The 24,533-nt window shown below is 54.4% G+C and overlaps 1 protein-coding gene across 10 annotated transcripts in view; it reads right to left on the bottom strand.

The window, feature by feature from the left end:
• Positions 1–24,533, bottom strand: part of Agap3 (ArfGAP with GTPase domain, ankyrin repeat and PH domain 3) — a 50,952-nt gene that overhangs the window by 5,329 nt on the left and 21,090 nt on the right. For 2 of the 10 annotated variants that reach the window (XM_050123680.1, XM_050123678.1), the window contains exons 2-12: positions 21,384–21,442; positions 21,046–21,133; positions 20,793–20,878; positions 20,571–20,712; positions 19,845–19,979; positions 19,580–19,707; positions 17,720–17,878; positions 14,135–14,227; positions 9,057–9,161; positions 3,829–3,997; positions 91–258 (exon numbers count right to left, since the gene is read on the bottom strand). In XM_050123680.1, coding sequence (XP_049979637.1) covers positions 91–258; positions 3,829–3,997; positions 9,057–9,161; positions 14,135–14,227; positions 17,720–17,878; positions 19,580–19,707; positions 19,845–19,979; positions 20,571–20,592 — 979 coding nt within the window. In that variant the 5' untranslated portion in view covers positions 20,593–20,712; positions 20,793–20,878; positions 21,046–21,133; positions 21,384–21,442. Of the gene's footprint in view, positions 1–90; positions 259–3,828; positions 3,998–9,056; positions 9,162–14,134; positions 14,228–14,262; positions 15,294–17,141; positions 17,364–17,719; positions 17,879–19,579; positions 19,708–19,844; positions 19,980–20,570; positions 20,713–20,792; positions 20,879–21,045; positions 21,134–21,383; positions 21,443–22,646; positions 23,673–24,533 lie in introns of those variants that run through there. The other 8 variants (XM_050123675.1, XM_050123676.1, XM_050123677.1 and 5 more) reach the window with 8 other exon arrangements.

The following is a 24,533-nucleotide window of genomic DNA, read 5'->3' as shown; positions in this document are numbered from 1 at the left end:
TCTAGGCTTCTGGGCGCCCTCTCTCTCTCTCTCTCTCTGACGTTTCAGCAGAGGCCAGAAGAGGTGGGAAGTGGCAGAGCCACCACTCACCAGGGTGCTGCACGCTGGCAGGCAGGGCGGCTGCCTCATTCCACTGGTCAGCACTGGAAACCGAGCAGGAGCGCTGGTGCAGCCCCTCAGGGCGCAAGCCAGCCCAGGCTGAGCTGCCGTGGGGGTGCTCAGAATGCAGGGATGCGATGCTGGCCAAGTGGGGGGCACCTGGGGGAGGGGAAGGATCAGGCTGGGAGGAGGGACAGGTGGGGGCTGCATAGAAATAATATGCTAAACAAGTCACAGGGCAAAGCCTGAGTTAACTCCAGCTGGACAGTGACTAGAAAGGAGGGCCTGGGCTTCACTGGGTAGTGTCAGGCTCACTAGGGCGTGCCAAGGCCTCCTGCAGCCTCCATACCTGAAGGAGCCCACTTCTAGCCTTCATATCCTCCTTTCTCCGAGAATATAAAGGACCACAGTCATCACTATGATTGAGAGCTGGGAGAGGCAGGGGCATGGGTGCACACAAGGTCATCCATACTTGAGGTCTCCTGGCCAAGGCTGAGTGCTACAACCTGTCACTCCCCTTACTCACACCCCACTCAGGTCCCTGCATCTAGCACTTCAGTCAGCATGTCACTTGCTTTGCCTCAGCTTTGCTGCCATTCTGACGAGAAATAAGTGTATCAAATTCAAGTAATTATGTCTAATTAGTATTAGTAATTATCCTGTTGGGCTGGAGAAAATTAATCTTTCGTTTCCCATCAGGGAAGAAAGGCAAAGCCAAGGGGAATCGAAGGCTTGAGGAGTTCAAGGCTGGGCAGGCACAGCCCACCGTGGGCAAAGAGAATGAACATTCAGCTCTCCCTGGCTCCACCCAGGGCCCAGATAGAGGCCTTCTAAATAGAGTCTGGCAACAGCCACAAAGCCTTCGTCACTTATGGGGCCTAGGAGCCGAAGCTTCTTTCTCCTTCTTCAGTGTCCCCAAGACTGAGGGTGGTGATGAGGCTAGGAAGAAACAACCCAACAGATGGCCCAGGACAGGTGGGACACAAACCCGAATGTTATCAGGATTCCTGAGAAACTCCAATGTGGAAGTTCAAGTGCAAGCTGATGAACTAGAGCCAGCCAAAGCTGGAGGAGGCAGGCAAGGGCAAGCAAAGAGAAATGCCAAACGGCTGGTCTTGCAGCCTGACAGGCCAAGCATGTGGACTGGGTTTCTGGATGTCTAAGGAAGCACAGAGCTGAAGCAGCTGTAAGAGGAAGGGAGGGGGGCCCATGCTACAAATGCTCTGCAGAGTGGCCCTTCGAGGCAGAGATGAACTTGATGCTACCCTTCCAGTTGCTGCATAATGACCGGACACAGTAAGAGCCTGTAACACGAACATGGTACTCAGGCTTCAGCTCCCTTCCTCAGGTCTCAGGTCCCCTCCCTAAACATTGGAGGCCCCTTACTTTTCCCTACTTCTTCCTAGTCCCTATGCCTTCTGGATTCCAAACAGGACCCCCTAATCCCTTGCCTGGACCAAAGGTATCATAGGCCCAACTTCCTCCCCAAGCCCCCAACCCAAACCCTGAGGGAAGGAAAGTGCTTTCCTTTTCTTTGTTAATTCTCCCCTCATTACGCCTGCAATCCCACAATCAGTGTGCACTGTAATTGTCGAATTTGATGCTAATGATTAATGAATTAAACATGGAGCCATCAATTAGTCCTCCGAGGATAATTCTGCATAAAGCAGCGGATAATGTAATTACAGTAACAAAGATAATGAGATGTTAACATCGCCCGGTGAGCGAGAGACATGTGTGAGTGTGCATGAGGGTTGGTGTCAGCATGCGGCAGGAGGAACTCGTGCTTGGGAAGCGTCATCCATGTGTTCTGTGTGTGGGTGCCATAATTAGAGGAGTGAGTTGCTGGGGCTCCCTCCTGCACTCCACTGTGGCATCCTAGGTGAAGGCTAGGAGGGTGGGCCCAGACTGGGATGGGACAGGCCAGAGGCATCTTGTTTCTTCCGTTTTTTGGGGGAATACTCCAGTTTTTCTCTCATTACCCATCTTCAAAGACAGGTCTGCTTTTTGGCCACTTTACCCCTACTTCCTGTGGTACCAACAAGAACCCCACAATGAGGCTGGCCAGATAGGGATCCCTGGGAGACATCCTAGCGGTTCAGCCCTGAGGACAGCATGACCCAATATTTTTGCCACCAAGGCCAGCCTCTACAGCCCACCCTATTAAGCAGGCTATCAGCAAATAACCCCATAGGTAGACTACGTCTTCCTTGGCCTGTTCCCTTTCCGCTGTCCAGAGTTCTCCCTGCATACATTTCAAGGGCTCCACATTTCTGGCTCATGTGCTTAATGGAAGCAACAGAGTAAATCCCAGATCCCATACCTACAGGATTTTACAGACAGATTAGTGCACCTCTCAGTCCTTGTTTTCTCATGGAAACAGGACAGTAATGTCCACGCATTGCTGTGGCCCTGGTGCCCAGGTCAGAGACAACCAGTGTGCTGGCACAGATCAACTGATGACATCAGGTCCCTCTTTCAGCTCTCCCCACACCTCCAGCTCACTCAGAAGGAACCAGCCACAAATAACGTACCTTGCTCCAAACAAGGACCATTCTGAGAGGGTGGTAGAATATAGCTCATTGGTAGATTATTTGCTTAATGTGAACAAGGCCCTACGTTCAAATCCCACCAGCATTTACAGCGAACAGTTTTTTTTATTGTTTGGAGTTTGTCCTTAGGCCTATCTATGTTCTCTCAGTATCTAAGATGCCCTCCTATCATGTAAAAAGAACTCCCCATCTCCTTACACCCTCGGCAAGGTGGCACATCTTGGGAAAATTGGTAATTCTATGAGTGGGCCTCTGGGGCAAGGCACAGGGTCAGCACTGGTGAGCCACCTGTGTCCTGAGTCAGGACAACTGAGGACATTAAACCCTACAGAAGGGTCCAGAAATCCAGGGCAGGTGTAGGAGCAAAGAAAGTGAGTGAGGGGAAGAAAAAAGGTCCAGGGAGAATGAATGGCACTAGGACCTGGGGACAGAGACCTTCCTTGAGACCACACTGTTACATGAAGAGGTAAGAGTACAGTCAGGGACCAGAAGATGACTTCGTGATTAAAAGCACACACTGTTCTTCCAGAGGACCTGGGTTTGATTCCCAGGACCCACATCAGGTGATTCACAACTGTCTGCAACTTCAGTCTCAGGGGAATCTGGATGCCTCTGGTTCCGATGGACACTTGCACTCATTCTCACAAACATACACAAGCACAAACACACCCACACACAGGAAAGAACACAGTCAAAGAAAAGCTACCCATACACAACTGTCTACTCATGGTCCCGAACTCTCCATTCCCTGCCCTCCCAAACCACTGGGTTTAGACCCTGTGCTTTCTGTGCAGAGACCCTGCATCTACTACACCTGAAATGGCTGCCTGGGTAAGCCCAGGCAACTCTACCCACTCCTGTGGCAAGTGAGTCACTGGCCTACCTTAGCTAAAATGCAGGGAGGCAGGCCAAGGATCACTAGCTGTCCCCACATCCCAATCCCAAAGCTCCCAATCCCCACCTGATAGCAAAGGCTACCACAACTAGCACTGTTAGGTCTGCATACAGGACAGGACTCCAGGTGGAGAGGATCTTCAAAGTGGGACCTTGGCTGGTGAGCATGTTCGCAGCTCTAACGTCTAGGCTGAGAAGCAGCCTGTCGTGCTAGGTCCATTCACACCCACCCCCATCCCCCATTTCTGAAACTCCCCACTCTCCTTCACAGTAGCCACCTCACCTGTGCCTCCACCCAGCTGTGTGTTACTCCGCTCCATGGCCAAGCCATTGGCACGGGGACTGGTGCCTGGGGCTGTGGTAGGTGTGGCTCGGGGCAGGCGTTTCCCTGGCACTTTCACGGTGGTCCGTAGGAGGTCAATCTCCTTGCCATGGATGTTCTGCATGTAATCCTAAAGGTGCACAGACGACAGAAGATGCATTAGGCACGGCTCTCCTCAGCAGCTTGTCTCCAGTACTACCTAAGACTCTTCCCTCACAGCTAACTGGTGGGGTGGGGGTGGGGGGGCAATGAAGACACACACTTAGTCTCAAAGCAGGTTTTTGAGGCCCAACCAAGTCTCCAAATCTGGATCACACCCAAGTCTTCACAGTGTTCAAAGTTCAGCGAGGAAGACAGGATGAAGGCTTAAAAAGGCTCTGGAGCCAAGCACTTAGGCTCAAGGGCATGGCTTAGGTGGTAAAGAGATAGACAGGGCACCTGTGTGGCTGAGGAGGGGAACAACAAATTCTGAGCTAAGGACAGAGCAGTTCCAAGTCTCCATGATGCTCCTATCACAAGTTGGGCACTGAGGAATAATCAGCCCTTAGGACGACCCCGGATGACAATTTGTTTATAGGACAGTCTTGAACTTTTTCCGATGGACTTGGGAAAGCATCAAGGCACACCATGGATTTTCTGTCAGTAGGACCTGTCGTCATCAGACTGTTATTTGCCCATCCCTGGGTTGTGCGTTATGTACAATATATACAGTTACTTTATCGGTATATTTCAAATTCCAACTAGCTGAGTGAGGTGTTTCCAGACTCAACTCACGGCAATCCTCCTGTCTCAGTCTCCAGAGCATTCTTTGCCCTATGTTGGAGATGAAGAAGCTGAGGCTTAGGAATGTTAATCAGCTCAAGATCACAGTAGGTAACGGAGCTAGACCAAGCCCAGGTTTGCAGATTCCCAAAGTTTGCCTGCAAGCTAAAGACTACAGAACCCTCTGTCCCTGTAGCTTTTGGTTAAAGCTAGACCTGACCTGGAGCCTGGCTCTGACTACAACTTCCCATCTCTCACTCCAGACTGCTTTGGCTTCCACATGAAGATAGTTCCAAGCTCTCAATCTCCATAATGTATGACAAAAATTCCTCCCTTGGTGCTATGTAACTTCCTGAGAGAAGAATCTAAAATTGTATTGATCAGATATAAAACCCAACCAACTGCTGCTCCTCCAAGGTGTGTTGAGGGCTGAGTTTTAATCCCTGCCTCCGCTACATCTTGATTTGTGTCTGTGCCTTCCTGCTTTGTCTTTTCCTGTGATAAGGCCTGGCTCGGGCACAGCTGTTCTAAGATTTTGCTCATTTTTTTGGATTCCTAGAAAAATCTACCAAGAAATCAAAGAGAATAGCCCCCAACCCACGAGGACCTTGACACTTCTGGCTTCAAGGTCATATGCCCACAGACTGCCTCAAGGACTGCCTCACCTAACAATTCTCTGCCCCACCAGGCACTGTTGCTGGTCCTCTGGTTTTTATTTTAGTGTCTAGTATGTAACTTTTCTCTCTCCCTCCACTCCAGGCTTGGTTCTACATGTGCTCACCTCTAGATCCTATACACACTGATCTGAGTCTCTGGACACACTAGCTCTGGTTCCTGCTCACCAGCTTCAGTCCTTATATATAACTACATCTTACATCAGCTGCTCCAGACAACTGCCAACAGCTGGCTAGGCCAAAGGCCCAGCTGTAGTCCCTCTCCTGAGGGAGGGGCTTGGGTTGCTCCAGTTCACAAGGAGGTCACAGCAATTATAACAGTTTTCAGGTCCTACTCAAGCTCTGAGATGCCCAAAGCTGGGATGTGGCACGAGAAAATGACCCTAGGCCAAGAACAAGAGCTACACAGAGGGATTTTATTCAAGGCCAAGGAGCCAATAGCTGGCTAGCAGAGAAAGGACTGCCCAACTTCTGCATCTGACTATACCATATCCTGTGGCTTAGGCAGGAAGAAACCCTCAGAAGTTTGGGCTGAGTGGTGGGCTGTCTGATGCAGCCTGGGCTTGGAGGGCATGGTGAGGAGCCTGGAGGAGCACCAGCAGGAACAGGGACCTCAGGCAGAGAGCAATAGCTTTCCCTCCGTCAGCAGAACAGGGGAGCATGGTGGTGGCAGCGGCTGCTCAGGAGAGCGGTCACCACGGCTGCCTTTATTACCCACCATCAAACAGCAATTTCTTCCCCAGCCTCCTCGCTAATTACCCAGCCAGCGTTCTCATCTCGTTTTATTACTGGAATTAACAACGAGTTCAGAGCGTGGAAAGCTATTAAGATGTGTGATTAAGCCACATTCAATTAGTTTCTACAAACAATTTAATTGATGTTGCAGATAGAATTAACAGAAGGTGATTGTGTGAATGGCTCCGCTGGCTGCAAAATGGGGGAGGCTGTGGCAGGCTCTCTTGGGCCAGGCAAGATTCGGGCACGAAGCTTGCGGCCTGCCCACCAACTCATGCTCCACGTGCTGTGCCTAGCCGCCTCCATTACTAGAAGAGGCCTAGACACTGTGGTCCTGGCTATCAGGTGAGACCTGTCCCCTTCAGGGAAGCTATACAGACCCAATCAAGGCTGAGAATTGTTGGGGCCCTTTCTTTCACTGTCGAGATTAAGGTTCTAGCATCCGAGGGATCTACGATTCTTGCAGGTGAGACTGCTAGGTCACTGCTGTGCTAACACACTTCTGAGGTCTGAGGAAGGTGGCAGATGGAAAACAGAGGAGAGAGCAAGGAACAGCAGGAGAGGATGGACAAGCCAAAGCCACAGGGCAGGTCAAGTGGGAAAGTAAGAACCTAGAAATGAACCAGGCCTGCTGTGTCTAAGGACTAGCAACTCTGATGAGAAGATGAATCCACAGGGCAGGCCAGGCTGACTGCTATGTCAGTGCCCCCTGACATCCAATGTGATGGATGTGATGGTGGAACCAGCTTTTTGGCTGTCTGACCAAGTGATGCAATTTGAGATACTAGCCACACAATCCTCACAGAGCCCAAGGGGGCCTGGAGGGTTAGAATCCAAGAGATTAGGTCAATGGGCAGTCATCTCTTAGAGTTCACCCTGCAAAGGCATTAGGGCAGGCCTGGAAGTTCCTGGGCCCAGGTCCTGTCACACAGTACAACTATGGTGAGAAGGAATCCTGGGAGACTCGGATGCCCAGCCAGGTCCCTGGCAGCTTTACCTGACTTACTCTCTGTTCTGGCTTTTGTAGCCAGTCTCAGAGGTAGGGGTCCTTGGTAAGCACTGGCAAGTTCAGGTAATACTGATGACAATGGATCCTCATCTTCGTTCAATTATTAGCTGGGTGGCTAGAATGCGCTACAAACCCGCTGAGCCACTACTTTCCAGCTGTAGCTGTAGGAATGATGTTCCTACTACCTTCTCTCTTGCCCTCTGGTTCCAAAACCAGAACCTAGCTTGATACAATTGAGCCCCCCTGCCCCGGTCTCCACCCCTCTTCTTCACTTTCCAGTACAAGGAACAGCAAAAGGGACATACCCACACACCCAGCCATAGTTGCACAACCAGAAAGACACTGTTGAAGATGTAGGCAGGAGGCAGCTAAGACCACCCACACAGGAGGAAGGCAGGTGTCCTAGTCAGATAGTTCTCAAGCGCTTGGTCCCGATGTAAACATACAGAGAACATATGCCAACCTGCCCAGTGGACAAAGGGTGAAACATGATTCATAAGAGTTGGCAGGTGGGGCTGGAGAGATGGCTCAGAGGGTAAGAGTACTGGCTGCTCTTCCAGAGGTCACGAGTTCAATTCCCAGCAACCACATGGTGGCTCACAGCCATCTGTAATGTAATGAGACCTGGTGCCTTCCTTGCCAGCAGTACATTGTATGCTTAATAAATAAATAAATCTTAAAAAAAGATATGTTTAAAAAAAAAAAAGAGTTGGCAGGTGCTGGCATGTTCCTGGGTCTCAACACATAGCCCAGTTCCTCCTGCAACTAGGGAGGACCCCTCAGATCCCTTTTATAGGGAACACTCTGAATCTACAGTCTGTATAGCACATATTTCTCCAGCCCTCCCTGGGTACAGAGTTCCATGGAAAGGCCTTGTACCAGCAGAGAGCACCGTCGGCCTAAGACACCTTTTATCTCTGCAGTCAGTACCACCTGAATTAGCCAAACTGACTCCTGCTGTCTTTTGAGGGCATGGGAGAAGGACGAGGGCTGTGTGAGAAACGGGGTCGAGGCGAGAAGAGCGGCTGCTGTAATGGATGTGGCCCTTCATCTCTCAGGGACCATGACCACCTGGCATTATGGCACAGGAACTAAGAGGATTAACTTGACCAATGTTCCCTGTGCTAAGCAGAAAGGCCAGTACCCCGAGGAATCAGCAGAGAGGAAGATGGGAATCCCTCGCTGCAGATTGGACTGAATGGAGACCTCCCAAGGCCTGTTCTGCCCAGGCCTACATCCACACCAGGCCTCTTTCTCTGGAGGGTTATCTGGGTAGGCCTCTTAGGACCACGTAATGGCCAGGAAATGCAAACCCTGGAACCTGTGGGGCAGGACTTCCTTGACATCCTGTGATTTAAAGATAGGCTAGGGACCCTCTGAGGCAAGCCCAGAGCTTTTGAGCGGGGGTCGGGGGGAGGTGGGGCTGGCCCACGTGCTGTGCTCGAGGGGCTTCACAGGAGAACTCATTAGCCCCACAGTGGGGTGGTGACAGAGATGGATTCTGGTGACAGCTGTGTGCTGGAGCCACGCAGTGAGGGGAGGAGAAGGAAGGAGGTGGGGAGAGCTGCCACAGGGGCCACATGATGATCACTCGAACACCCATGCCCCCACTGCTGGGCATACACCATGTGTGCTCCAGACCTTTCTATTCCTCCTAGGCTGAACTCAATATCCAGGCTCACCCATCATCACTGGTCCAGGAGCCTAGTGCTCCTCATTGCCATGGTCAGCCTCAGATACTTGTTTGGGAATATACATGCCCTTGCCCACAGAAGTTCTATAGTTACACGGGACACAGAGCCTGACTGGCAAAGGAGGAGTAAGCTGGTCATAACAGCTCAGCTTAGCATAACTGGTAGAGAGCTTGCTTTATAGAAAAGGCAAAACCTGGGTCCTGTGCTCTTCCCACACTACAGAAGTATGGTGCATTCTCAAAGGGAACCGCATGAGATCACCAGGAGTTCTTACTCTGTCTCTTCCCTCATCCCCACCCCATCTTCTGGACTCACGTGCAGGCTGGGGTGGTAAGTAAGCAACCCGTTGTCACAGAGTGTCACATACTTCTTCTTCCACTCCTTGTTCAAGGACTTGCCACTCCTCTTTAGCAGGATCCCCTAAGAAGAGAGGTACAATTACGGACCAGGAGTCAGCATGTGGAACACTACACCCCAAGGTCAGGGTTCAGACCACAGATCTGCCCAAAAGTCTCTAAATTCTGATGTCCGGGACCTCACTCAAGACCAGGAGCCAGCCTAGCACAGGAAGACCATGATGTGATTAAGCAACCAAATCCTTACCCTGCTTTCTGTTGGAACCATTGCACCTGAGCAGAGGGGTTAAAGACCTTCAGGTGCATTAGGAGGGCAGGAGGGCATTTCCCACAGGCTCTGCTTTCAGTGGCCATCCAGGGGGAGGCCGTTTGAGCCGCTGCTAATCTAGAAGGCTCTACAAGAGAGGAAAAGGCCAGCTACAGAGGCTTCTGGCCTTTTACCACCCGAGGGAGCACCAATATAGGACAGAAAAATCCCTTAATTGTCCCAACAAGGCCCTAGACCCCATGCTAGGCACCAAGAAGTCCAAGCCTTCCATCTCAGCCACCTGAGCCTGTCCGTAAGCTGCCCTTGCTGCCCGCCCCCCACGCCTAGTACGGGGGTTTGCTTTGTGAGCACTCTACCACCAAGCAGTTTCCTTTTTATAGCAGGCGCTGACTAAATTCCCTAGCCTGGCTTCAAACTCACTCTGTAGCCTAGGTGAGCCCTCCTGCGTCAGCCTATTGAATAGCTGGGATTTACAAACCTATACCACAAGGTATGGCATGCTATGCCCTTCAAATGTGGAAGTCCTGTAGGCAAGGGCAAGAGCAAGGCCCATGAACAGCATGAGGACATTTGTGTGGGTTTTGTTTGCTAAGAACTCTCAGCATCTAGCACGACACCTGGGAAAAAAAGCACCTCCCCCCAAGACTGTGCTGTGTGACTGTCAAGAGATGAAGGCAGGACATAGAACCGGATGGGTAATACCCACCACAGCCTTCCTCCCTCCCTCCCTCCTTCCCTGGAAGAAACCTGCTACTCTAACATGCCCTTAAAGAGGTCTCAGGACTGCTCCAAACCAGTCCATGACCATAGCACATGAAAACAGCTGGGAACACAAACAGTACAGATGGACACCAGGTGGCTGGGTCCTCAAACCCCCCAACTCCGTACAGGTAGGAGTGAAAATGAGGTAGATTCACAGCCTGGGATTCGGTAGGCGGAGTTATGAGAGACATTTCTGGGGCAGCGGGAAGGTGTATTCTGGGCTCCCCATGAGGGTGAAGGGTGCATAGACGTGGAGGCAAACAGTGGGCCCTGCCCTCAGCCAGCCAGGAAACTGACCTGGAGGAATGCCAAAGAGCAGGCCAAGTACCAGAGTCAACCACACCCTTCCCTGGGTCCTTCTGGATCTAGTGGATGAGATTAGAATGTGTAGTTAAGGAGTGAGAACGGTGGCAATGCCTGTGGCCTCAGGGCTTGAGAGGTTGAGGCTGAAGACAAGTTAAGGGCCAGCCAGCCTAGACAACAACATAAAAGGCAATTTAGGATTTACAAGTGTTCTCACCCCTGGCCACTAGGGGGCAAACTGGAAGCTGAGGATGGGTGCTCAACCGGGGAAGCCTGAACAGCTTTAGTTCCCAGCTCCTACTTTAAACAAGTCATATCTTTGATAACTCTCCTCCTGCCACCTTCAAGAGACAAATGTCACTGCAGGAGATGCAAAGGTACTCGTAGCATCTGAGGACATACCCTGCTTTCTGATGGTGAGACCCTACCCTCAAATGAAGCTTCTGAAGGCAGACAGCCTGAGAAATTTTTTTTTTTTCGTTTTTTCGAGACAGGGTTTCTCTGTAGCTTTGGTGCCTGTCCCGGAACTAGCTCTTGTAGACCAGGCTGGTCTCGAACTCCCAGAGATCCCCATGCCTCTGCCTCCTGAGTGCTGGGATTAAAGGCGTGCACCACCACCGCCCGGCTCTGAGATAATTTTTTAAAACCATCCGTTCCTCAGTCATACTGTCTGTGTCTGTGGCTAGCGTCCCTGCTGTCGGCCAGCCAGCAGTAGAAAGGTAGAAGCAGAAGAGAGCCAAGTTACGCCCTCCCTCTCCTTGGCCCACAGCAATGGGCCCTACGGGCAAACAGTCTCTGAGGACAGACAACCAGCAGGAAGACAGGCGGGACCGCAGGGTGCAGAATCTCCTGGGAGACCCAAGGGACTCACAACTTTTCTTGATGTTCATCATCACAGGGCTCTCCTCTTACACAGCCTCCGGTTCTACGCCTCTCACACCTGAACCCTCTGCCTCTAATCCCCGGGCCCAGCTCCCCTCTGTGCTACCAGCTGGCTAGGAACATCCAAAATCCACAACAGACAGGCTCAGAGCAGCCTTAAGACCACCGGACCTACGCAGGTCCTCCTCCACCTGGCAAGGAGGTCAGACGTCAGGCTGCTGCAGAGGCAGCTCAGGAGCGAAGCCCTCACAGCCCAACAGAAAGCCAGGCTCCCTTCCGCTTAATGAGGCTCGTTAGTAAAGGACGTGGGCGTGGCGCTCAGGGCTCGCCAACCGGCTAGAGGGCGGTAGAGCGACCCTAGCCCTCACCCTCCACCCTCCAGCCCGAGTTCCAGGAGGGAGAGAAGCTGCGGGGTTCCCGCTCCCTCCCTGGCCGGCCGGCTGCGCACCACGGAGCAGGAAGCAATCTGGGGCGGAATGGGAGCGGTGCGGAGGCGACAGCCCCCAGAGGACCCGTTCCCGCCGCCGCCTCCCTCCCAGCTCCGCCAGCCGACTTAATTGCGGAGTCCGGATTGATTGGGAATGCAAATGGCAACTGAAATGCAATCTCCACTCCCAGCAGGAGCTAGGGGGAGGGGAAAGGAACCGAAGTGGGGAGCACGGGACAGGAGGGCGGGGAAGGGGAGGGACCACGAATGTGGCAGAGTGAGACCTGATGGGCTGGCGAGTTTGGAATACTCCCAGGAGGGACGTGTAAGGGTGCACCTGAGGAGAGCATTAGTCCCCCTCCCTCACGGGCAGGGCCTCCTGAATGGGCAGCCCCCCCACCTCTGCAGGTGGACCACAGATGAGCAACCTCATCTTCAGCACAAAAGAGACACTAGGCCAGACAGCTACCAGGGCCTCAATGCAAGAGGGACCTTTCCAAGAAGATCAGGGAATGTAACAAACAAGTGACCACCTGACTTCCAGGCTGCAAATTGACAGGACTGCCTCTTCCCTCCACCCCTGCATGTGGGGGACTCAGAGAACAAATAATCCAACCTCAGCTACTGCAACCCCCAGACAGGAAAGCGAGTGGGAGCTGAGACAAGTGTTCTCATTCACTCATCAAACGTGTTTGGGTGTGTATAACACCACCACCACCACTCTGAGAGCACCTGCCACCTTCAGCCTCCCACTTCCACACAGGCAGGTAACTGGGCTGCATCCAGAGTGCACCAGAAAGCCCAGGACTCCAGGGATTCTATGAACACAGGAACACACTGGCATACTGAGGGTCAGGGGGCGGGGGACTCTCACTGCTGCCGTTCTATCTCTCAGCCTTCTCAGGTGACTCCCCCCCCCCCCAGACTGGCCCAACTGGAATGGTCCCTGCCAGACATAAATTCAGTCACCCCGGGGATGAAGAAGAGAAAGCAGGAGAGAGAACAGGGTGGATTGTGTGGCTCCCTGCCCTAGCCTCTGGGCCCTTATAAGCCTCCTGGGATGCTTTCTTCTATATACGCACCTACACAGAGCATCAGAATCACCCCCTCCCACCTTAACACGTGATGCAGACTGGCCTGCCCCCAATAGCTCACACTGCAAATGAACTCGCAAGTCCCTGGACGGGTTAAACATGTCTCTCTGCAGCCACCAAATACTCGAAAGATCTGTACCACTCTAGTACCAAGAACGGTCCATTTGGCACACTTAACTCCTAGCAGTGCCTGCACACTCAAATGTCACCCTCCACTCAGTAGCGCTGGAGCTGGACAGAGCTCCTACTCAACACATGTACTGCCGCCTTCACTACCTGTGCTCTCGGGGAGTGACTCGGAAAGCGGTAGAGAGGGCAGACAGCGACAGCCTTCTTGATAAATACATCTCACCCCACCCCACCCAAGGAGTTTCCATTTGACAGAGAACAAATGACATGGAATGCCATGGGATATCTGTAACACAACCCCCCTACACTTAAGGCTTAGGGAACACAACAGAAAAAGGGGCAGAAAGATTCTTTCTAAGAACCAGATGACCAAGACAGTGTCTTCTGGACATGACAGGATGCTACTGAGAGAGGAGAACCCCTTTTCTTCAGGGATGAACCCAGATAGGCTGCCTAAGCAGTGAGCCTTAAACCCATATGCATATGGGCAACAGTCAGTAACTGGAATCAGTAGATGAGAAAGGAAAAAATAACAAGAGATGCTCACAATGGTAGAACTGTACCAGTAAATCCCAGATGGGATCATCCCTCAGTACTGCCTCTTTCTCACGCTCCTTTGTCTGGCTTGTGTGGGTTTTGTTGTTGTTGTTGTTTTAAGTTTTCTGAGGCAGGGTTTCACTGTTTGGCTCTGGCTATCCTAGAACTTGCTTTGTAGACCAGGCTGGCCTCAAACTCAGAGCTCCGCCTGCCTCTGCCTCCTGAGTGCTGGGATTAAAAGCATGTGCCACCACCGCCTGGCATGGATTGTGTTTTTAAAACAGGGTCATGGCCATGCCTTGTAGCTGAGACTGCCCCAGGATTCCTTACACAAACTAAGCCTTTGCCTCCCAAGTCCTGGGGTTACAGACATGTGCCACCATGCCCAATCCCTTATAATATTACTGCCCTCAACTCTTTTCCTTAGCCCAGAGACCAGGAGGCCCCCTCTACAGGTTGTATGTACCAAAGAGAACCATCAGGTTTGGAAGCCAACTGAAGGCGGCAAGTGGCTCTCTGCTGCCCTCCGGTGGTGATGAGGAGGGAAGACAACTGTCTAGGGACCAGGTTTGTTGGGCCTCAAGCTTCAGACCAGAATCGCCCTCTCCTGGGCCAAGAGGAGACAGAGTGCTGACCTGCTTGATGGGGATGGCCCGGCCGCTACCAATGCTGTCTACTTTGCACTCAGCAGCCTTCTTCTCCCGGTCCAGGTCAGCACCTTTTCGAGACTGGAAGAGAAAAGAAGAGGAGTGTTAGAGGTCTGGGGCCTTTTGGGGCGAACAGCCCGCCTGCAGTTCCCCACCCTCCCCTACTCCTCCCTCTCCTGGGCAGCCCTAGCACTGGGTCAGGCCTGGGCGGCGGGTCGGGAAGGAACCGAGACACGAGTATTCCAATGGGTTTATTCTTACACACGGCACCATACAGAGCAGCACAGGTCACTGAGCCGGGCCCGCCCCTCACAAAGAGCAAGGACATGAAATACGTAGGGTGCGATGAGAACGCAGCCCAGGGGCTGGAGTGTAAGTGACAGGAGGGGCAAGGAGAGGTGGCCCGGTGGGGCTGAGGGCTGGCCAGGAGCACAGGGCACGACAACCAGGGAGAGCAAAGTCCAGAAGTGAGCGGGCAGGTGCTCGTTTGCGGCACAGACACATGGCACCGAGTGCATCGGTGTGGCCCGAGGGGCACAGTGGATGGAGAGAGAGAGGAGAGAGGCCAGAAGAGGCCCTGCACCCTGCCAAGCTCCTGGGGCAGAGTCCACCCAAATGCGGATCCTAGGAAATGGGGAGGGGCCAAAAAGAAGGGGCAAGGCAAGCGCGGTGGCGGCGGCTTCTGGAGCAGGAGCAGGAACGGCAGAAGTCCATGCAGGAAGGAGCAGAGGAGGGGAGGGGCAGGAAAGCTCCCCCCAGGAGCAGCTGGGCCAGTGGGCTTGAGTGCCCCCGCCCCTCTGGGCCTCGTCGCTCTGGCCGGCCGGCGTGGGCCGAGCTCCCTTCTTCTCCATTCAGCGAGCCTGGCGCAGCTTCCAGCCGGGCCTGGTCCCCCGGCAGCCCCCAGCGCGGGCTCCGGCGTTCCTAGCCTTCCCTGGGGGTGGGGTTAGTTACAAAGGTTCCTGTGGGTCTCTGGAGCGGGGAGCTCGGCGGCCGCTTCTCATCTGAGAGCAGTCCCAGGGCCCGGCCCGCCTCCGGCCCGCACAGGGGGAATGTCCAGAGGTGCTGTGTGTCACCACCTGGTCTTCTAATTTGGAAGGAGTTGGAAAGGCCTTTTTGTTGATGAAAAGTTGGAAACAGTGGCACATATCTGCAAATATCGAAAGAATAAAGATTTTGGCAAGTTATACTTAAGCCCCGCAAAAGTCGGTCAGCACTGGTGAGGGCAGAGACCCAGGCGCCTGGGGAGAGGCGGCAGCAGGATGAAGAGGAGGAGGAGGAGGAGGAGGAGGATGTGAGGAGCAGGAGGCCGCTACAGCTGGACAGTTGTGGCCCGGCAGTCCAGGTCAGCAGGGAATGTTCACCACTCTGCTGCCCCGGCCCCATCCCTCCTGTTTTCCCAGGCTGTCAGAAGCCAAGGGTACAGGGTCCGGACAAAGGAATGGAACTGCAATGTGTGAGAAAGCCCAGCAGGGGGAGCACGAAGAACTGGGCAAAATTACTAAAGATTAAATTGCTGCCCAGCAGCTCCACAGACAGCACCTGCCTCCAGACCCCTCCGGGGGCTAAAGCCCTCTGTCCCTTTGGCCCCAGGGGGAGGAAGGAGGATGGGACTGTTGTCACTGGGTTTCCAGACTGAATTGCTGGTCAGGATGAGTGTGGTGAGGTCTACCCCCAGCCAGGCTGGTAAGCCAAGGGGCTGCCAACAACCAGAAAAATCCCAGGAGCCAGAGTGGCACCTCCCCATGAAGGGTGGGAACTGGAACCAGGGCAAGAGTGGCAACAAATGAATACATGGAGTCATGAAGGGAGACTGGGGACATCACAACCATGCCCAGCGAGGAGTCACCAGTCACAGAACAGGCAGCACATAACAGGATCCCCCTGGAGCAGGTGTAACTCCTCCAGGAAGAATGAAGGAAGGGTGGCCCCAACAACAATGATGGGGTGAATCCCCAAGATACACCCATAGAGTTGAACATGCCTTAAGGCTGTCTCAGGGACAATGGCGCAAGTGAGGTCACCATGGAAACGATGAAAAGAAAAAATAAGGTCGCCACTGTGAAGATGGAGAAAATGGAAAGGCCTGGAGGGAAGGCCGTGCTTGCAGCAGAAGGGGTGCAGTGGTGCAAGGCAGCACAGTTGAGGCAGGCAGGCAGCAGAGTACACAGGGAGGGAGTCCGAAGGTACTGTGGCCAGGACGTCAAGCAGGGAGGCAGGGATGACCTGACGCTGAACCAGCCACTGGGGGAAGATGGGAGGATGTTAAGAATGGAATCAAGGCAGTGGATGATTGAAACACAATGTTGATATGGAGAATAGGCTGTGAAGGGTACCAATGGTGGTCACTATGACATAGGCACCCAAGGGCTTTACAGCAGCAGTAGCAGCAGCAGGTGTGGACACGAGCAGGCAGCCACCAAGACTCTGCATATCTCAATGGATGGAACAGAACAGAAAGGAGAAGCTGTGGGTCTGGAGGGTTGGAGCTGTGTAAGCACGGTATGCCCCAACAACAGCAGCAGTAGCCATCAGCAGAAAGAGGCCAGTGAGCGCGCACACTAGGAGCCAGCAGACAGAGGGATGCAGGGCAGAGGTTTGTCAAGCAGGATAGATGTGAGAATGGAGGGTAGAGGCCCAGGGGCACTGGCTCTGTCCGGGCAGGGTCCAGAAAGTCTACCCTGGCCAGCTGGATACAGGCCCAGGCCAAGAGCCAAGCCCTGGCTCTCAGAAAGAGGTGTGGTGTGATGCAGAGGGACAGGCTGCTCACCCACCTTTTGTCTGCCCACAGCTCCTGGAACAGTTCAGCCAGAGCCCCACAGAAGGACCACAGCCAGGGCAGGGAGGGCATGGTGTGTAAAAACTGGGATGGGGAGTGGTAAGTTCAGGGACCAAAGAGCTGAGGGGTTGCCCCTGAGCAGGGAGGCTCAGTGGACCCCGGGTAGGGGCATGAGGTTGGTGGGGAAGGGCAAGGAGCTCACAAGGAGACAGGACAAACCTGAGCGGGAGGCACGAGGCAGCGTGGTGAAGCCCAGGAAAAGATGGCTAAGCCTTTGTTAAACCAATCACAGCGGTGGGTGGGAAGCATGAATGTTCCCCTCGGCAGTGGGGTAACGGAAAAAGAGCCGGAAGGCGGACTGGGAGGCCTGGCTGGGACTCTAGCTCGGCCAGCTAACCCTCTGTGTCGCCTTGGGCAAACAGCCTTCCGGCCTCCGGTTCATTAGCTGTTGAATCAAAGGGGGTCAGGGAAGTTAGGCCACAAGTCCAAAGATCCCTTCAAGCTGATACAGAAACTCTATGGTTTGGGGAGGGAGGGAGGGAGGGAGGCTACGGGGGGGGGGGGGGAGCATGTGCACAGGGGAAGGTCTGAGGGAAGCCCCTCCTGAGCTCAAGAGGTATGGCCTGGAAGATGCTGCGGGTCCAATGAGGAACCTCGAGGAGCCCTGTGTGTCTAAGTGTGAAAGAGACTGCATCCTCTTGACCTGGGGCTGCCTGCCCTCCTGCTCGGGAGCTCGGTGGCGCAGCCCTGCCTGCGCAGTGATGGCAGCTGGGCATGGAGGAGGACAGGGCACGTACCGTGAAGATGTTGGAGCGCCTCTTGGATTGCTTGCGGATGGGCGTGGGGGTGGAGGAGGCAGCGATGGTCTCGATGCGCAACTCCCGCTGGCTGATGCTGGGGGTGGAGGGGACTGAGGACGAGTAGTCACTGAAGGCGCTGCTGCCGCCATTCGTGGCCTAAGAATAGAGAGGGCTGCTGAGAGTGACCTGGGCAGGGGACTTGGCCTAAGAATAGAGAGGGCTGCTGAGAGTGACCTGGGCAGGGGGCGTGGCCTAAGAATAGAGAGGGCTGCTGAGAGTGTGACTTGGGGAGGGGGCAGCAGAAGGGTCACTGACTCCTAAAGGTGGTACTGAAGGGAGCTGGCATGTCCCGGAGGCCAATGGAATCCAACCGCCACCATGAGGAACTTTACTGGGGTGCTGGAAGGGATTGGATGGGGATGCTTCTGTGCAAACCTAAGAACTAAATCTGGGGCAGAAGCTAACGTTCCAAAATCAGGGACATAGCCTGAAAGTGAGCCAACAGTGGCATCATGGTTTGCAAGTGGTCTGGGACAAGGAAGTAGGTCACCATTTCTAAATCCTCAAAATCAGGGGCAGAAGGCTGGGTTCTCTCAGAATGTTGGCAGTCTGAGGTTTGCTTTGACGAAGTATATGGCAGAAAGCAACAGTCTGAGGTATAGTGCAGAACAGAGCAAAGGCTGCCACACACAATAAGCTGCAGATGGGGAATGGAAGAGGAAAAGAAAAAAAAAAGGCCAGAAATGTTTCTAGGATGGAGACAGAGGCCACAGAAGTGTCTTCCCAGGACCAGAGAGATGGCGCATGGAAATCAGGCCTCATTAGAGTGCCAGGTCCCATCTTCAACAGTAATAACCAAGGGACTGCAATGCACCCCTGCCCGTAGCAGTCCCCCAAGGGCAGGCTCACTGAGAAGGGGCAGAGTGTGACCTTAGCCCTGTTGGTGAAGGTAGGTGTACCACTTAAAAGATATAAAGACATTCTTCTCTGTCCCCTCCTTATCCCCCATCTTTTCACTGAGGAACAGTGTTAAGAATCCTGTGCTTTCTTACAAGTCCTAAGAAGAAGGGTCCTGGCACTGTAGCCAAGCTGTCATTGGAAAGCAGCGACCGACCATTAACCACTGAGGATGACTCTGGGCTTGCGGCAAAGGGCGGTGAAGCAGAGCAGGAAGGGTATGCAGCTATGGAAGCAAGCACTGGCCCACACGTCAAAGGTCAAACACTAACCCAATAATAGGCCCAGGTATAGACAAATGTCCAGATGGTATGACAGGACATGCAATGGCAGGAACTGGCTCAGAGTCTGCGCATTCTGAGTGGGGCTGAAATCCAAGCACCTTCATGAGGATATGCTGCTCTTCTAATATAAAAACACTGCCACAGGGCACAGAGGGCCAGCCTTAGTGCCTAGTAGGCTTGGGCTGTCAGTCACTTCCTCCTCTCTGGGAAGAAGGCACTGCACCTGCAACCAAGTGGAAGTATTTGTCCATCAGAGAAGACAGGGCCAGCCTGCCTTAGCAAGAGGAGTGCAGAGCACGGCAGAACTTTTCTCTCGTGCCTGCTAAGGTTTCCTTAAGCAGTAGCTTAGGAGACTATTAAAGAGAGTTCACTAGAGTATGTGTGATATCTTAGCTAAAGTAGTTGGGAGGGAAGAGAGAGGAGTGAACAGCATAGAAACTGGGATAAGGGGCAGTCACCACAAGGAAGAGGCCAGACCAAGGCCAACCATGCAGGCTACACCAAACTGGAGCCACAAGCAAGGTTAGGAGTCGAGAGAGACGAGCAAGGGTGAGGATGAGGCAAAGATGCTGGGAAGCAGACACACCAGGCCAGGGAGTACAGGGAGGTGACGCACCTGATTGATGTGTACAGCCGGGATGGAGGCAGCAGACACGGCCGAGTGGCTGGGGGAGTTGGGCAGGGACTTGCAGGGCCCAATGGCCAGCTGCTGCTTCTTCCGCAAGGCTACCACTTTCTGGGCCACTGCAGGGAATAGCAAAATCAATTCTACTGGCTGAAGAGAGGGGTTGAAAGCCTAGCTTGGCAGCTCCCCAAATACACATTGCATTAGTCGCTTGCCACAGAGCCACCCTATACCCAGCTCTGGGATCCTGAGTTACCATCCTGGAAGACTCGTTCCACATTGAGCCCATAGGTTGCACATGTTTCGTAGTAGGTGCAGCGCTTCAGGTCTGTGGACAGCTTGCGGGCCCTGCTGTCATCAATGACCCGGGGATTGGCGGCACTGATGGCATCTGTTGGAAGATGGGGGAATCACTCAGCTGGCTAAGCAATAGAGGGCAATGCACTGGTGGGCAGGCAGAGGGCCAAGTGGGGTGCACAGAGTATGGAGACCTCAGGTGCCTAGACCTTGCTTCATCCTACTAATGCCTTTTTGAGTGAAAAAACAAACCGATGATTTAATGAGTCCATGCCCATTCAATGAAAACAAATGTGGATGTGACTTGGTGTTATGACACATGTCTACAATCCTAGATTTGGGAAGCTAAGACGAGAATTGCGAATTCAAGGTTAGCCTGGGCTACAGAGTGAGACCTTGTTTCATAAATAAATAATAACAGTGAAAACTATGGACATAATAATCACATAGATTTCCAGAATCATCCAGAGAAAAACAAATTAAAGACCCTGGGTTACAGGTCCCACGGTAGTTAAGAGCCTGACAAATTAAAGACCCTGGGTTACAGGTCCCACGGTAGTTAAGAGCCTGTCTTTGCTCGGCAAGGAGTCGGAACTGGAGGGGGGAGGGGTGTCTCACGGCCTATTTATGGAAACTTCACACTGGTCCACCACCATACCCTGCCATACAGCATGGCCTGCCTCACCCTGTGTGCCCACTAGCACCATGGGCACCTCGCTGGCATTTCTGAAGCTGCAGAGGCGCAGGAAGTAGTTGTACACCGTCTGGAAGCTGATTTCATCCTCCAGGCTGAACACAAACACCACTGCATCCACCCAAGCAGCAAACTGGGGAGATAAGCAGAGTCAGCACCCCACTGGCCCTGGTGAACGTGGGCACTAGGCATGCATGTCAACAGGAGCATCACCTGGAGCTCAGGGGGACCTCCTTCATCTCGGATCAGCAGCAGGTAACTCTGGCCATCCACCACAATCTCCTTTTTAAATCGACCCCCTAGGACAGAATGGAGGTCAGGGCCAAATGTAAAGAAAGGGAACAGGGTGTGTGTGTGTGTGTGTGTGTGTGTGTGTGTGTGTGTGTGTGTGTGTGTATAGATACAATGGTGGACAAAGAGGCAACCTATGGCCAGCTTCTAGGGTAGCCTAGCCTGTGATGCTCACCTTCAGGGGACTCTTCCTGGACATAGGTCCCTGTCAGGTATCGATGTACCAAGGCTGATTTCCCACTAGACAGGTTCCCCACTATGCCCTGCAGAAGAGGAATGGGTAAATCAGCGGTCAGAAAGGCACAAGGAAAAAGTGAGATTGGAGCTTAAGAGTAAGGAAGGAACATGCAGGTTGGAAAGGTAGAGAGAGGCCCAGAAATCGCCAGAGGAGGGAGGGAGCAAGGCAGGAGAGGAAAGACTGGAAGTCAGGAGAACCAATGTCCAGACCCACAACCTAAATAAAGTCTGGCCCACCCAGTCACAGGGCCTCTAGGCTCCCATGGGCCCACTCACCACTTTGAGCTCTGGCACAGAGCGGCTCAGGGTCCACTCCTGGCTGTTCACAAATGAGTCTGCAAAGACAGAGCCATTCCATCAGGGCCATGGTGGTACACACACACTTGCCCTAGCCTTCACCACGGCCACCTACAACACCCCTCTCTCAGTCAAGGGCACAGGAGATTACTGTCCTGATAGAACCTTGCCCCTCACTCCTAACTCCCTAGGAACAGAGCAAAGACAGTCTTCAAGGCAGGCTGTGAGCTGAGGCTCTTCCTGCCCATACTCCTCTTCATGGTCCATCAGGGGCATAGATTCCACATGACATCACCTGGCCTGGTGCCTGAAGCCTCTCACCCAGGTGAGAGGCTACTCCAGCAGGTCTCAGACCAGACCCAAAATAGGCAGGGCCCTGGCAAGGGGGACCAGTCTCCTTCCTGCGAGTAGGAACAGCTCACCCTTGGCAGGGTGGGGCCACCTACCACATTCCTGAGCCAGGGCGAAGAAGGAGGAGCCTCACCTGGCACTGTACTGTAAAGGTCCAATGAGATACATCTACCAGGCTCTGCCAGGGCTTCTTCCCAGCGCCTCTGCAGAAGACCAGCCCCCAGGCTCCCTCTCATTAGACCACACCCAGCACCAATGGCCCCCTAGACTCAGACAAGGTCCTTGGGAAGGAAAGCTTGCTACTCTGTGCCCATGACCTGACAGCCAGTGCTCAACTATTCCCCAACAAGTCTAGATGGCCAGAACTGGGCTGGACTTCGTCTGGGCAGTGCTTGCTGTCCAGCCCAGCTCCCACTCACTGGCTCAGCCCACAGATGTTTCACAGCGCTATCTTATTCAAGTTCACAATCAGCCCTGACCTCAGCTGCAGAGCCAGCTAGAGTGAGGTCCCAGCTCTCAGGAAACTCTAGCCCTGCCTAGAGCTCCTTTCCCAAGCAGCCAGCCATATTTTACTGTATCCACCCTATAGAAAGAGGGTGGCACTGTAACCCCGGTCCTTCAGGTCTCCTAGGACACCACGCCAAGATGCTATGGACAGTCCCACTGCCTGGAATTCTCTGCCACTGCTATCGCCTCTGAATACTTTCAACGACCCTAAGACGTACCACCTGGGCGGCGAGGGCACTTGGGTCAGACCCAGCTATTCCAGGCAATGTACACCCACCCACCAGTCTCTACCAGGTAGGTTCAGACCGGCTCTCACACAAAGTGTTTTCGGCCGGACTCCAACTTAAGAGGCCACCATGGCACACGGCGGGCGTTCCCCCTTACCGCTCGAAGTGCCCAGGAGCCCCGGGGCCCGGGCTGCCCGGCGGCTCCACAGAGGCGCCGGCGCCGCAGGTGCGGGCTCTCTCCTGCGGAAGCGGCTGGTGAGCAGCTTCCAGAGGCTGGCGGCGACGCGGGGGCGGCCGGGCTCTGGCGGCGCGCACGGGGTGTCGGCGCCCAGCAGGTCTCGGCGGCTGGGAAAGGTACCCAAAGAGCTGGCGTCGCCGTCGCTGCGGGTGCGCGCGCGGGGCGGCCGGGCAAGCAGCCCCGACTCGGAGCGCCGTATCTCTTGGCCACGGCGCAGACGGAAGCTGAAGCTCTTCCTGAGCGCAGACAAGCCGCGCCGGGGACTCTCCGTGCTGCCGCGTCCGCCGCCACCGCGGAACACCTGCCAGCGCTGGCTACTCCACAGCGACGCGCCCCGCAGGAAGCCCGAACTCCCCGTTCGGCCAAGCCCCGCGCCCGGTGTCTCCGTCGCCGCCAGCTCTAGACGGTTCACCTCCAGGAACGTCATGCTGGTGGGCCGTGGCCTGGCTGCCCGTTCTCCGGGGCCGCGGCTGCGCCGGACGGGCGCCGGGCTGGGCTCAGGGCTGGGCGCCGGCGAGCCAGGCCGTTCCGAGGGCGCAGGGCCCCGACGGCCGTGGCGCGGGCGAAGGAGGCCGAGCAGCAGGCCGCGTGCGCCGGAGGGCGCCGACCCCGGGGTTCCGGAGCACACGCTCCGCGGCCGTGCGGGTTGTTCGCGCGCGGCGCACAGGGCGGCCTGCAGGGCGGCGGCGGTCCGATCGGCCGGGGAGCAGTGCAAGTCCAGCGAGTCGCAGACGCTGAGGGCGCGGCGGCAGACTGCGGGCCGCTCCCCGCTGCAGCTCTCCCCCGGCGGCCAGCCCCGCTCCATGCTCAGGGCCCACAGGCGAAGCCCAGGCCCATGGCGAGGGATGCGGGGCTGGGCCCGGGCCGGGGCCGCGGCCGGGGCGCACGGACCTCCGGCCTCTGGGCACCTGGTGCGGGCCAACCGAATCCCTCAACACCTCCACCTCGAGCCTGCAAGCCCAGACCTGGAAGGGCCTGGAGCCAGCCTAACCAGGAGAGGCGGCAAGTCTGGCCTGGAACACCCAGGAACGGCGGCACAGGGCAGTCGGCCTGCTAGGGCAGCCCCTGGGAGCCCTCAGAAAACAGGAAATTCCAGCCAGGGCTCCTCCTAAGACTGGGCAGGTAGGTGAGGAGCTGTCATTAAGAACAGGCCAAATAAATAACAGTCCCCAAGCACACCCCACACAAAGCACCGTTTTGGAGAAAAGTGAGCCATTTCTTCATTCTCCAAAGAGAGAGGACCAAGACCAAGGACCCCAGGATCAGCCAAACTCGTTAGAAGCCCAAATTCTGAGCCAGGACACTGGCAAATCTCATGTCATCTCTGAGCTTCAGACTTCTATCTTCAAGCAAAATGACTATATCTCAGTTTTTGGCTCTGACATTTTTTTAAAATATTTATTTTATTTATTTATTATGTATACAATATTCTGTCTGTGTGTATGCCTGCAGGCCGGAAGAGGGCACCAGACCTTTACAGATGGTTGTGAGCCACCATGTGGTTGCCGGGAATTGAACTCAGGACCTTTGGAAGAGCAGGCAATGCTCTTAACCACTGAGCCATCTCTCCAGCCCCTTTTTTGGTTTTTCGAGACAAGGTTTCTCTGTAGCTTTGGTGCCTGTCCCGGAACTAGCTCTTGTAGACCAGGCTGGCCTCGAACTCCCAGAGATCCCCATGCCTCTGCCTCCCGAGTGCTGGGATTAAAGGCGTGAGCCACCACCGCCCGGCTAGGCTCTGACATTCTTAAAGCTGAGAGGTGCTTGATGCTACAGCGGCTTCTGTTGATGACTGAGAAAGTCTTTTTC

This window comes from Alexandromys fortis, unplaced genomic scaffold (genome assembly GCF_014885135.2).
Source record: "Alexandromys fortis isolate MF-2015 unplaced genomic scaffold, M_Fortis_MF-2015_v1.1 scaffold_217, whole genome shotgun sequence".
NCBI lineage: Eukaryota > Metazoa > Chordata > Mammalia > Rodentia > Cricetidae > Alexandromys > Alexandromys fortis.
This window is presented reverse-complemented; position numbering and strand designations above follow the sequence as displayed.